The 15095-nt window shown below is 34.9% G+C and overlaps 1 protein-coding gene across 5 annotated transcripts in view; it reads left to right on the top strand.

The window, feature by feature from the left end:
* The window catches only part of ARMC8 (armadillo repeat containing 8), a 118603-nt gene that overhangs the window by 54292 nt on the left and 49216 nt on the right, over positions 1-15095 (top strand). For 4 of the 5 annotated variants that reach the window (XM_066350310.1, XM_066350306.1, XM_066350308.1 and 1 more), the window contains 6 exons: positions 67-159; positions 4829-4909; positions 6538-6613; positions 6710-6800; positions 8800-8860; positions 10882-11082. In XM_066350310.1, the coding sequence (XP_066206407.1) occupies positions 67-159; positions 4829-4909; positions 6538-6613; positions 6710-6800; positions 8800-8860; positions 10882-11082 (603 nt within the window). The remainder of the gene's footprint in view (positions 1-66; positions 160-4828; positions 4910-6537; positions 6614-6709; positions 6801-8799; positions 8861-10881; positions 11083-15095) is intronic. The other variant, XM_066350309.1, reaches the window with a different exon arrangement.

Raw genomic sequence — 15095 nt, forward strand, 5'->3', positions numbered from 1 at the left:
TTTGTTAGAGGTACTCTGCAGTGCCTAAGCTCCTTGTTGATGTGCTCTCCTTCCCTTCAACTCTAGGATGCTACGGTGATACCACACCTCATGGCACTGCTTAGCAGGTCCCGCTACACCCAGGAGTACATCTGTCAGATCTTCTCACACTGCTGTAAAGTAAGAACCAGAGTAAATATGTTCTGTAATGTAAAGTCTTATATGCCCTCAGGAGATGTGCCTTCTTTGTGTATCCTCCCAGAGATAATCTATACATATAAGCAGATCTATGCACATATCCCCTGCCTCTTTTTTTTGACATAAAAGAAAGTATACCATATTCACTTTCTCTGCACCTTGTGTTTTACACTTAACACATTTCGAAGACTATTCCATATCAGTACATAAGGAGCCCCTTCATTCTTATTTTTATAAACGGCCATATAGTATTTTACTGTATAATGTACAGTAATTTATTTACCCAGTCCTCTATTGTTGGACATTTAGCTTGTTTGCTATCTTATATTATTTTAAATAAATACCTTGTATGTAAGATACCTTATAAGAAATGGAATTGCTGGATCAAATAGTGTGTGCATTTTGTGCATTGTAACATAACTTTACCACATATTATCTTGTATAGAGTTTGTACCATTTTCTACTGCTACCAGCAGTGGACGATCATCACTGTTTCCCCATTCAGTTTGCACATTGTTGGAAATTATATTTTAAGTGATCTCAGACAAGCAGAAATGAGAGATTCTTCTGTTCTTTGTTGAGAGAAATTTCTATTATAAGTTAACCTGAACCAAACCTGAAGAGTACTATAAAGTGCTACTTATTTTGCTTCATAGTTTACACATTGAGCGTACTCTTTTAATAACAGTGGGTGATTATTTGAGATCTTTCATAGTTTTTACATATTTGATAACTTCTTACTGAGTAATTGTTTATCATCTGACGATTCTATAAGTTTTTCAGGACAACATGCTCACTTGTCATTTATAATAGAAATACAAATTGGAAAGTTTGGCAAACTAGGAAAGAAGAGAAAGGGAAGTGAACAGCTACATACTAAATGAGCAAGATCACAGTTTACAACATTTTCCCAAATAAATGAAAATTAAATAATTTGGTTCCTGAAAAACTATCGATTATAATTTAAATGTTTAAATCTCTTCCCAAATCCTAGAGGAATATCACAGCCTACTTAATTTTATTAAAACATTTAGAATTTAAGATTTTTGTCAAAACTCTTTGCAGTTTCTTTTCCCAGATTGCTCTGACAGTGTGTAAGCTGACTCATAGGACCAGGGATGTCAGGTGATCCCTTAATCTTTTGAGTTGGGCAAAGAAATGCTTCGAGAAAAAGCAGCACTTTTGTTGCAATTCATTTACTGAGAATGAGCTAAACTAACAGGGTCTAGAATCTTCCAACAATGAAATGATGCTTGTAGTCAGCCTGGTAGATAGAAAAAGATACTCCAGACTCTGCATCATTAAAAATCTTTGAGCATCTATACCTGAGTGGTCGAGAACTGCATGTACTAGTTATAACGACAGCAGTCCCAAAAGGACACTGAAAATTGGGCCTGGACACATATAACTACTACATGTCAAATTTTGTTAAATTATGAGAAGTTTAAATAATCCCATTCCTGAAGTTACTCAAATCATTTTTAGAATTATTCATTAGAAACTTGCACCACTTTTAGGCTTGCTCATCTGAAACTTCTCAGTGTTGTTTTAATTGAAATTATGGATAAAGGAATACAGTACCATTAAATCACTAGTTCTTGTGCTGGAGAGAAACTTACGCTGAGCAAGAGTTTGCAGGCACCCTCATGCCATTAATAGAATTGAAGATAGTAGGGAAATTCATCTTAACTCAGCTTTCTCTTAGCCTGATAATGAGTGTTGAGCGTTTGCCATAGTAAGTAAATGACCAAATTCAAGTATTCTGAGATCTAACCAGACCTTGGGAAACATTGTAGTATTTATAAACCCAATGACAATAGAAATAGCCTAAAATACAATATTAATTTCTCTACTGAGACACTAACAATATGATGATTTCTATTGTCATTAATTATAAAAACCTTTTATTTTCATGTTGTTAAGTTTACATATAAGATTTATAACGGAATTTTAAGACTCATTCACAAATATGCATATACCGGGTTGTATTAAATAAATTTACATACTTTGGAGAAAGAAAACAGAAAAAGAGATTACAAAAAGTATTTGTATTATAGGCTAATCATAATTATATCTTTGAAATTTTTTCTCCCTGATTTATTAAGGAGCAAAAAAGGCTAGTATAATATTAATTAGAGCTCTAACTTCTAAACTATTGTCATTTCTTAAGTAGTTACACAAATTTCTGAGACCTGTCTTTTGGAGTTTAAGATCATGAGGGCATTACGATTTATCTTGTTAACGGTGGGAAACAGTTTATTTAGAGAATTGTATTGCACTTGATCTTGCCATCATTTATAAATGTAACTCCACCAGTAAAGATATTCCATAGATGATCCAGCTCTTAGGGGGGAAGAAAAAAAGATACTTGCATCTGGATAATCATTGAAGTGATGTTTGTAATAGATACATGTCTAACTATAGAGTACTAGTTAAAGTATGGGGCATTTATCCAATGGAATAAGGCCATGAAAAGAAAGAAGAAAGCTCTTTATGTACTGATATGAGTGATTTTTGAGATAGATTATAAAAGAAACAAAAGGTTTAAGACTATATATATAATGTAAAATTTATACTTAAACAGTATATTATATATGTATAATTCTATATATTAAATATATATTTATAGTATATATAGTACTATATATAGTATAAATAAACATACATAAAATGGGAAAGAATATACTTATGTATTCATTTATATATTTATACATATAAAATGTCTTGCCAGATATTAAAAAAATCTGTTAGTTACCTCAAAGCAGGGGAACGGATTGGCTGAATGCAGTGGTAGAAAGACAGTGAGGTACAAGGGGTGGAGGCAGCACCCTGCTACTTAGCTATTCTGCTAAGCACTGCCAGTATTTAAATTGGGATGTTAAAATTTATAAGAAAGGCAAAAAAATCTTAGTATGCTGATGTGTCAGCCAAGGCTATTTTAGGCTGATCTTCACAATTTATTCTAGTTATTTACTTATTACTAGGTAAGGAAACAATGGCTCAGATTCTTAGGGGACCCTTCTTTTTCTTGGCTCCCCCAGTAGAGTCTCCACCATTATCTTTATAATGAATTAACCAGAGACTCCTGTGTTTCAAATGAGATAATTCAAGTAAAGCATTCAGAACAGTGCCCAGCACATAGCAAATAAAGAGTAGTACCTCTGATTATGATTGTGGGTGTATGGATAAGAATGAGGTAGGAAGACAGCATACTATCAGCCTGTGTCCTGAGAATGACAGTATTTTAAGTTACAAGGGCAAGTTTGCACTATTCTGGAGGAATACATAGTGATACATATATCAAGCAGTTGTGCTCTGGGAATTTATCCTCATTCCTCAAGGATTTTCACTGAGATGCAGCTTTAATAAAATTTAACAAAACATTATTTATATTAGTGAGACATTAGAAACTACCTAAAATAAGTAATTAGGGTTTGTTTGAGTAAACTGGAATATCATATAGTGATTAAAAATAAGAAATTAGGAGTTAGGAAATGTACAGAAATTAAAAGAGAAATTACTGAAATTTTTTTTGTTTTTTTTATAGGGACCCTTTTAGTAGTATATAAAATGTTTAGGGAATTATTACCTATAAAATAGAATATGGCTGTTTTGTTATTCAGAAGTATGTATGCTAATCTCCCCTCTTCAAATGATAGATATTTTGGTCCAAGAAGGAATGAGCACCTGTAAGGTAGTTGTTACTTGGCTAAACAATGGGTTGGAGAAATTGGTCCAAGAGCTTTTCTCTAGACTAGTATTGGGTTTCCTGTGGCAAACCCAGACAGGTAGTCTACCGTTCAGTGCTGTTTTCCTCTTCTGCATAACTATAAGCATGACATACTACCCTGCCTTGGCTTTAATTGACTTTTCATTGTTTGAATGGGTAGGTGGGTGCGTGGGTGGGACATAAAAATAATGAACAAAAACTGTGGCAAATTCGAAGCCTTGCATTAATATCTTAGCTTCTGCTACTTTAAAGATCTCAAGTAAATTGATTAGTAGAAAATGGTTGATGAAAAATAAAATACCTGAATTTTCCTATTTCTTCATTTTTCTATTCTAAGAAGTAGTAAATTTAAGAAGAAAAATGAGATAAAACAAACTAAACACCTTATTCACATCTCAGTTGTGGAGTGTTGTGTTTCCCACCATCCATTATTCACACTTCCTGTGGGTGGAGATTAGTTAGTTCTGCTCCAGTTCTTCTTGCAATTATATATTTAATTTTAGAGATCTCCTCACTAGTTCACCAGTCTTAAGTTATAAGAATGACAACACTGTTTCTCTCCTGTGGGCATAGGGTGAGAGTGTGCCCATGAAATACAGAATTCATAGTGGTTCTGCTACTGTGATGATGTCTATTTAAGAATTGCAAAGGGCCTGTGCCAGGTTAGCTTCTGTGCCTCTTCCTTATTGGGGGAGGTAGGGAGGCAGTAATTGTATAGAACTGGAGTGAGGTAGGATATGGCAGTCCCTTGCAGGACTAAAAATAGTATCCACTCTGCTTTTTAGAGGATGAGTTATACAAGAGAAAGGTAACTGAGAATTCTGCATTGTATTGAGTGTGGTTTTCTACCTTTAAGTAAATGTTTTATTGAAATGAATCATTGCTCTTTTTAATGTATTACTATATTCTCTTTTCTTGTAGGGTCCAGATCATCAAACAATTTTATTTAACCATGGTGCAGTTCAGAATATTGCTCACCTACTAACCTCAGTATCTTACAAAGTAAGATGTTCAAAATTATGTCCAGATTTTTATACTCTATTTTGACTTCTAGAATCTTGCTATAGAGAGAGACCCACATATTTTATTGCTCTTTTGATAGCTATTATGATCAAGAGTAGTATTTTATCAGTAAAATGTTATGGAGTATTGTATCACTTACAGAATTTGTTGTTGTTGTTTTTTAAAAAAAACTGCCCTTGCCTTTCCATTTTTTTCAGGATATGGTTGTGGCATAATTGCTATTGATTTTCACTTGTGATCATTAATAATCTCTTCCAATTAGATGTCCATGCCAAAGCTAATGCCTTGAAGTCTGTGGGAGCACTGGCTTGCTGTATCAGGAAAGACTTTGGATTTCATATTTGAGAGCCTTAGTTAGCCACAGTGACTCAGACTTACAGCATATACCCACATATACGTCAACATTTAAAATATATTCTGTTGTGTACACTGCTCACAAAAATTGGGGATACGTTATCGCTTCGTATTCATTTTGAAATACTCCCTAATTTTTGTGAGCAGTATATTTTGAGTTAAAACGTTAAGAGTTTTCAGATTTGTTAATTAAATTTTCTTTATTGTCTTTTCTATATAAGTGTCATCATGATGTATTTATCAGGCATTTAGCTAAGACTTTGGACATTTTTTTGTTGTTCAACCAGCAAATTATTAGCAAAGATTGGAACATTGTCCTTATTGTGTCACATTAGAGCTGAGTGTACCAGAGTTCCCTGAAGAGCAGAGAAGCTGTCATTTAGTCTCCCATCCACATGTGCTGACCCTAGCCTGCTCTTTTGGTCCTTAGCTTTATTGCAGCCTGCTGATATTAGTATGTTTTCCTACCTCAGATGCCCTAAATTGACTCTTGGTGAAGAGGTCACAGGGTTAGAAGTATTGCCCAAGTGTTTCTTCATACCTCAACTACGCATTCTGCCAGTCCCAGGTTCCACACATAAGAACCTGAAATGTGGACTCAGGCTTGCAAATAAGGATTAGATCATTTGTGAAAACAACAGAAAAACTGAATAACAGCTCCCATAGGGTCTCCTACAACTGTAAAAATACGTTGTATGTGGTCAAGACTTTGGGCCGGTGGTGTCATCCCAGACTAGTATTAAGGAATAGTAACACAATTTATAGGTGTTTTAAGAGTTAAATTAGTTTAATCCTTTTCAAACTTTTATTGTAACTTTGTTTCCTCTTTTCCCACCTTCACTCATCCCATATAGAAGTACGACTATTCCCCCCCCCCCCCCAGGTGTCTATTTTTTGTAGTTTGGGAAGAAATGTCCGACTTGAAAGGCAGTTGATAATTTTTATTAAGTTCCCTTTGCCTTACCAATATTGTATTTTTATAGTTTTTTTTAAAGTTGATTAGGGATTTATCTAGTTAGATATTATTTCTACTTTGCTGTTTTAGCTTTTCCTTTACTTCATAATTAATTTTATTCTTTTACAATTAATTTTAACTCACTGCACTCTTCAGATATACAGATCTTTTTCTATTCCCTTAAGTCCTTTCTTTAGTTCTTTAGCAGATTTAAGTTATTTTTTCAGACATTATTTCTAAGACATTCAAATTTATATCTACAAACTTTAAATAAATTTGTTCATTTAATTTTTTACAGGTTCGAATGCAGGCACTGAAATGCTTCTCAGTTTTAGCTTTTGAAAACCCCCAGGTATCGATGACCCTGGTAAATGGTAGGCTGGAACTTTCAGTGGCACATGTATGATTTAATTTATAAACTTCGTAGATTTATAGAATTCCTTAATTCTTTTTGTTTGCTTTATTTCTAGTTTTGGTTGATGGAGAATTGTTACCACAAATTTTTGTGAAGATGTTACAGAGGGATAAGCCTATTGAGATGCAGCTAACATCAGCAAAATGGTAAAAGTCAAGACAGTGTGGGAAGAGAGATAGTGCTTTATCAATATCTTAAAGTATTTTTGGATAGATGGATTAGTTTAATTTCAGTCCCCATCCTGTTTTGGGATCTTGAATTTTGAAAGTCTTGAGTTGTTTCACATTTTCTGAAATGGATGTGAGTTTTTACTCTGTTTATTCAATAGCATGCAGCACAGGAAATTTCATATAACATCTGAGACTGTCTACATAAAATTACTTAATTACATTTCCTTCCTATATTTCAGTTGAAATGATACAGAATTAGATGAGAATTAACCAACACATATACTAAATGCTAAAAGTATTAGGCAAGGAAAATATAAACATACAGGAACATGGAGTGAGAATTAGTTGAAGTTGATAATAATGGCACAATTTCAAAGAATGGTTTCCTCATTTTATGAAAAACAAAACTAAAAATCCTCACAGAGATGTAACAGTTTATAATATAGTTAAGTTCTTATTAGCATAATTCCTGGTTCATATAAGCCTTCAATATATGCTAATTCTGTAATTATCAGTGCATTAACAGATAGATTGAACACCTGTTGTATAGGGTTCTCTACTAAATGAATTGTTTGGTTTCATTATTTAAGAGTCTATGACTTTCTAATATTTTGATGAGAATGAAGAATTTTCAGCAAAATACTTATGAACCATGAATTGTTTATTTTTTGTTTATATTATATTTTTTGTTTGTTTCCTTTTGGTCTTAACTTCAAAACCATTTGCTTCTTGTAAGTAAGGTAATCCTATCATAGAACTGATTTTAAAAAACAATGGGGCAACAAGCCTTAAGATAATGATAACAGCTATTAAGAATTCAGCCCTCTACAATATAAATAAAAATAATTTTACTGATTTGTTTTAGCATTTCTTAGAAGCCAGAACATGGAAGTAGGGGGTGGGGGAGGGTTTCACCCAGCTTACTAAAGGAATCTAATTGAAAAAGGAAAGTCATTAATTAAAGTTTCTAAAGTGCTTAATGTTCATTACCTGCTTAGGTAATACAGTAATATTTTTCTTTTTTTGAAATTTTATTCTTATTCAAAGCTAGATATTATTGTGAAGGTAAATTGTTTTTCAATAGAAGTAAATTATTGTCTAATTCTTTTTTTTTTTTTTTACAGAGACAGAGAGAGAATTAGAGAGAGGGACAGATAAGGACAGACAGACAGGAACGGAGAGAGATAAGAAGCATCAATCATCAGTTTTTCATTGCGACACCTTAGTTATTCATTGATTTCTTTCCCATATATGCCCTGATCATGGGCCTTCAGCAGACGGAGTAACCCTTGCTCAAGCCAGCGACCCCGGGTCCAAGCTAGTGAGCTTTTGCTCAAACCAGATGAGTCCGCGCTCAAGCTGGCGACCTTGGGGTCTCAAGTCTGGGTGTGCCGCATCCCAGTCCAATGCTTTATCCACTGCGCCACCACCTGGTCAGGCTATTGTGTAATTCTTAAAGCCACTACCAGTAACCTCTGAATAGTTGCTTTATTTCTTATGGATACCTATAAGTGCTTAGAAGTTAAAGGCTGCTTCTGTGATATTTCTGCTGTTAAAGCTGAAATATCTCAACTTCATTTAAACTTACTTTGTTAAGTTTATATTTTATTTTTAATGTTGTTTTCTTTTTATTATGGAAAATTTAAAACATAAAACCTTATAGAGAAAAGTAGAAAGAACTCTGATATGCCCAGGACCTAGCTTCAAACTTGATCCAACTGTTAGGCCATTTATTTTTAGAAAAATTTTGTGGGCTGTTTTTTTGTTGTTGTTTTTTAAATAATTGGCTTAATGTCTATTTATCAGTTAGTTTTCTTTGACTGTTAAATTAATAGAACCTCAGATAAGGGAATATCAAAACCTTTAAAATAAGAGTAGTTGTCTTTTTTTTCCCCCCATAAAATCTGAAAGGCAGTAATTTTCCTTTTAAAGTTTTAAGACACAAGCAAAAACTTACTTTCTGCTCTTATTCCAGTTTAACTTACATGTGTAGAGCTGGAGCAATTCGGACAGATGACAGCTGTATTGTATTGAAGGTGAGCTAACTAATACTCTAAAAGCATGTGAAAATTATCCAGTCATATAAGTGTTGAATATAAATATTGGTATTCCTAGTTTTTTTACACATTTGTAACTATAGTTTTTGTGCATAGAATAAAATAATAGCGAACACCATGATTTTGTTTTCAGTGTGATGCCATTTCTATAGTTTTTAAAAACTGGTTTAGCTGTGTTTTGAAAGTCAAAGTGAAGTAATTCTTTCCTTCTCAGACCTTTTTTATTTCTATGGTGTAAGGAGAATGTAGAAACTGTAAAAATATGTAAAGGTTAGGTGAAATAGAAAATGTATTTTAACCCTTGATTTTCCTTGTTTGCAAATTTAGTAGGAAGCTATTCATTAGCTCTGCAGATAGACTTCATGTCACCCTCATGGCAGATAATCAAAAGGCATAATGAGAAAGAATAAATAAATAATACATGAAAACAGTCATCATCATTGATGTCCAAATCAACTAGAAGTCAGAAAAGCCCAGATAAGAGACCTAGCCCTAAAAGTCTCAAGACCTGGAACCTGATTTTAGCACTGCCACCACTCCCTAGCTTGGTAACCTTGGGCACAACCCTATTCTTCTGGTGCTTTAGACTCCTAATTATGAAAATGGAGGTAGTAATTCTGCTCATCTGTCCCTCAGGGTTATTGTGAGAATAACAGTATAAATACATTGAATGTCTTATTAGCTATAAAGAACGAAACAAGTATAAATAAATTATTCATGTATCATTTTATGAATGTGAGAGTTCCCACTATCAGCATTCAAAATGAACCCCAAGATAAAAGATTAATGTTTACATTAGTCTTTGGTGAAGCAAGTCAATTAATTTAATTAGATCTGAGGCTCCCTAAGTAAATAACTCTGTGTAGAGTACTAAGGCCTTCTGTGCAAGGACCTTGTTTTATTATTTTAACTGCTTTACCCTCCTTTTCTTCCTCATTGGTAAGCTAGGTTAATAGTATTTTTCTTCTTCATGTGGTGGTGATGAGCATGAAATTCAGTAATATATGAATTTATGGTATTGGTAAATGTTAATAACTGTTCAAAGGAAAATAAGAACAGGGCTTTCCTCTTGGAAGCCTAGGGTTGTATTGAAAAGCCTGAATGTGTCTGAAATCAACAGGAAGCAATAAAGTGCTAAACTGTGGTAAAGATATAATGGGGACTTAGAAAAGAGCAAAGCACTATTGACTGGTAGTTGAGAAAGGCTTCTAATAATTGTAACATTTCAGTTTTTACATCCACATTAGCCTTTAAAGTGGATTTATTTTATTAGCCTTAGAAATAGTAAGTACATGGGATATTTTTATTGAGAGTCTTATTTAGATAAATAACCAACCAAGACCAGTGTTAAAATTTTTCAAGGACCTCAGAAGTAAAATTAGACGACTAAATACTACTCTTTCCAAGGAGCTATTCAGAAAACCTAGGAACTCTGATTAATATATATTACTTGTGTTAGAGGAAAACCGATGAAATCTAATGGTAAGATCACTGAATTTTTAAAGTTTTAGGTTTGTTTTTTTGTTGTTGCGATTGTAGATATTAATCTGCAAATAAAAAATAAAAACCATCCCAGCCATATTACTCACTAAGGAAAAAATGGCATACTTGTTCTTAAGGCAAAATCTTTCCTGATTAAACTGCTGGATGTCATTTAATACATACGTGGTGCAGAAGCATCAGGCATGATTTATTAGGGATTCTGAAGTGTCTTTTATAAGGTTGTACAATAAAGCTTTAGTTTTATCGATCACAAAAGTCTAATTAGAGTTTGTATTAATGTACTTCATATGATTAGTGTGCCAGCATAAATTATTAATATGCACTGGATTTTGTATATTTTTACATTTAAAAAAACACCTTATTTTCTGTAAGTATAGAAAATTTGATCATAAACATGACTCCCAATAAAAATAATTGAATTGATTCAGTCACTATATGCTCTCCATCAGGCTTTTGACTTTACCAAAAAGCAAATAATTAATTTCACTACCTTCCAGACATTGCCTTGTTTGGTTCGAATGTGCAGTAAGGAGAGATTGCTAGAGGAGAGAGTGGAAGGAGCTGAGACACTCGCCTATCTGATTGAACCAGATGTTGAGCTACAGAGAATTGCTAGCATTACTGATCACCTCATTGCCATGCTTGCTGATTATTTCAAGTATCCCAGCTCAGTGAGCGCCATCACTGATATTAAAAGGGTATGTTCTCTTTTCCTTTTCAGCAGTTCAAGAAAGGGATTTTTTAAAGTTTTGCTTACTGTTCACTATTTTGAACCAATTACTAATTATATAGTTCAAAGCCCTTATAATAAAGGAATCTTTTACCTTTTGTAACATAGATGATGTTGCTTTATGAGTCTTGAGTCCAATTTGTTTCATGTTCATTGTCAGAAATTTTTTATTAAGATCATTATGAAAGAAAAAAATTGCATCCCTAATTCCCAACTAAACCCCAAAAATAGTAGCATCTGCTCTCTAAGCTGATTACTGACATTATATCAATATTGTCTCATCCTTTTCGAGTTCCCAGAATCTCTGTTGCATTGTTCTCATTCTTTAGGTCAAGGGTGATGTTTTGTTATGTGTGACTGAGTATCCCTGTTTAACTCTCCATCACTGTCTTTCTGTTTTGCCACCTTTTCTAACTTTTGCCATCTTCTCTTTCCTTTTTGCAGTTTCATACTGTCCTTTGGGTCTGCTAGCAACAGCTAAAGTATCATTTAACCTCTACCATCAAGGACCAAATTGTGCTTTTTCTCAAAATATAAATTCCTTAGGATAGGTAGATATTCCGTCGACTTTGTTTTTCTGGGCCTGTTTGTCATATCTATTTCTCTAAGCATAAGAGAGAAATATCATGTTAGAGAAAGTTTATTTAAGAAGGTCATGGTAGAGCATTGCCTCCTAATTAGTAACCAGTACTGTTTCATGTGACTGCATTTTGATACCAGTGGTCCCAATGGTAAGTTTTTAAAAACTGTTTTCTTGACTTCTCCCACGCCCCTAAGTTCCAGAAAAATTCCTCTGGTAGACAGCTGTTCATTTGGCATTTAATATTGAAAATAAAATGAGCTATTAAGAGTTTATCTTTTCTCTGTCTCAGGAAGGGCCTAAATACCTTCACTGATGTTTGTAATAATAATATCTACCACCCTGGCTGGTTGGCTCAGTGGTAGAGCGTCGGCCCAGCCTGTGGAAGTCCTGGGTTTGATTCCCGGTCAGGGCACAGGAGAAGTGCCCATCTGCTTCTCCACCCTTCCCCCCTCCTTCCTCTCTATCTCTCTCTTCCTCTCCTGCAGCCAAGGCTCCATTCTGCGCCTCCGCCGCAGGTGCTAGAATGGCTCCGGTTGCAATGGAGCAATGCCCCAGATAATGTATACTACCCTCTATGTATTAAAGTTATATGCCTGTTCTTCCTTCAGTGCGATTGTGTTTCCAGTAGAGGGGATGGGTTATATGGAACCAGCTGCCTTGTCTGTTTTGTCTGTTTTCCCTCTGGCTGCTTGCTCACACTGACAGTGTCTCAGTGGTATAGAGATACATAGACAGTCCTAACCATGGCCTCATGAACACCCCTAGTTGGCCATCCCAGGAGGGCAAATAGAGCGTGTGAATGATTTAACAGTTACAATAACTTCTTTCCTAGGCACGTGCAAATCATTTAACTAGTATGTAGATTATCCCTTCTATTAAGGTTTTCTCATTTTATTTTCATCACTGTAAAACTAGAATAATAATAATTTTTTAAAATGATCTTTTAATGCAAAACTTGAATATTAATTTATTTTGTCATCTTTATTTTTGATGATGGATTATCCAGTGGTTTCTGACCATAAAAGTATAAATACTTAACACACAGATAGAAATTCTTACATGTTAATAAATATATGATTTTCATGGTATATTAGTCTAACTCGGCATTCTAATATATGTTATGACTAGAAAGTAGCTAAAACTTTTACAATAAATATTTTAGGGCTTACACATCAAAATGAGTGTTCCTCATTATATATTTGGAGGTTTTTCCCATAATCTATCAGTGCCTGCTTTGATCAGAATATTTTTAGAACTGCTTTTTTTTTTTTTTAAGAAAAAAGTTAGCATTTAGTATCATGATTTCCCTGTAGTGCCCAGGAAATTCCCTATTCATTCATTATATTATGACCTTTAAATAATTTAAACTAGAAATTTTTTTTTCAATACAAGCCTTGCCAGGGATGGCACTTACTTTCTTTTTTTTAATTTATATATTTTTAAATTAATAAATAAATTTCTATTAATTTTAATGGGGTGACATCAATAAATCAGGGTACATATATTCAAAGAAGACATGTCCAGGTTATCTTGTCATTCAATTATGTTGCATACCCATCACCCAAAGTCAGATTGTCCTCCGTCACCTTCTATCAAGTTTTCTTTGTGCCCCTCCCCCCTCCCCCTGTAACCACCACTCTCTTGTTCATGTCTCTTAGTCTCGTTTTTATGTCCCACCAATGTATGGAATCATGCAGTTCTTGTTTTTTTCTGATTTACTTATTTCACAACGTATAATGTTATCAAGATCCCACCATTTTGTTGTAAGTGATCCGATGTCATCATTTCTTATGGCTGAATAGTATACCATGGTGTATATGTGCCACATCTTCTTTATTCAGTCTTCTATTTTTTTTTATAGTGATTAAAGCCTTTAAGCAAACTCTTGGCCAATACAGCAAGAATCCCTAAAAGAGTAGTGTCCTTAACATGTTCACCAAGTCCAAGTTGGCCCCAACACCATGCCAAATCCCTGAAAAATGCAACCCAACCCCAGTTCAATCTGTTATGAGCTGTCACAAGGAGCAGGAGTCCAGGAAAAGTCCACCTCCAGGAAAAGTCCACATGGCACTGGAATTGTTGTCACAATTCTATACTTTGCAGCTCACATCCAAGTCCCAATGACCGCTGCTTCTAGCTGGTAATGATAGAACTGCTTTTAAGAATTGCCTTCGGCCCTGGCTGGTTGACTCAGTGGTAGAGCATCGGCCTGGCGTGCAGGAGGGAGTCCTGGGTTCGATTCCCGGCCAGGGTATACAGGAGAAGCGCCCTTCTGCTTCTCCACCCCTCCCCCTCTCCTTCCTCTCTGTCTCTCTCTTCCCCTCCTGCAGCCAAGGCTCCATTGGAGCAAAGTTGGCCCGGGCACTGAGGATGGCTCCATGGCCTCTGCCTCAGGTGCTAGAATGGCCCTGGTTGCAACAGAGCAACGCCCCAGATGGGCAGAGCATCGCCCCCTGGTGGGCATGCCGGGTGGGTCCCAGTCGGGCGCATGCGGGAGTCTGTCTGACTGCCTCCCAGTTTCCCACTTCAGAAAAATACAAAAAGAAAAAGAATTGCCTTCAGAACCAGCCCAGATGAGATTCAGGGTTTTTTGTTTTGTTCTGTTTGTTTTGTTTTGTGTTGTATTGTTACTCTAAATGTCCTCCAGCTAGATTTCCCCATCTTCAAACACTTCCCATATCTTCAAACAGTAACAATTAACTTCAAATTCTCTTAGTTCATCCATAGAGGATGGTCAGGTTTATAGCTAAAATGCCACTTAGCTCTTTAGGAAGTTTTAAAAGAGTGTCTGAGAATGTTTTGAACACTTAGTATCATTACATAAAGGCGACCTTTTGAAGGCAACTCATTTGGAGAAAGTGGTAGTCACCTACATGAAGAAGTTCTACCTCTTAGTTATAAAATTTTACATTATTGGTAAGCTTTGTATATTTACTGGTTTGTAGTCACTGAAATCGTCCTGAAAAGAAGCTTCTATTTTCTTGTTATGGTAGTTTGGTGATAAATCAGGTGTATGGAAAAATCAATAACTTAGAAGCCAGCTATGTATGTGGAAAGATAGCATTAAATGCTTTACTACTAAGTAATTTTAATATGTTTATTAAAAATGTCCCTTGAACATAAATCTCAGATAACTATAATAGGTAAAAATTAAGATTACCATGGTATACTGTTCATTAAGGATTTTCACAAAAGTTTCCCGTTTCTAAAAGTTTTTTAAATGCTGAAATTAGGCTGGCACTAAACTCATGTTGGGAAATCTGCTAAAGACACTGCTGCAGCAGCACTCAACTCATCATCTATATTCTGGGCTGGCGAGGCCCGAGTGTGCCTTGTTTTTGAGGACAGTATTTGAATGAGCCAGTGTGAGCACGCGTTAATGCCACTAAGGCTACTAC

The sequence above is a fragment of the Saccopteryx leptura genome, chromosome 10 (assembly GCF_036850995.1).
Source record: "Saccopteryx leptura isolate mSacLep1 chromosome 10, mSacLep1_pri_phased_curated, whole genome shotgun sequence".
Lineage (NCBI taxonomy): Eukaryota > Metazoa > Chordata > Mammalia > Chiroptera > Emballonuridae > Saccopteryx > Saccopteryx leptura.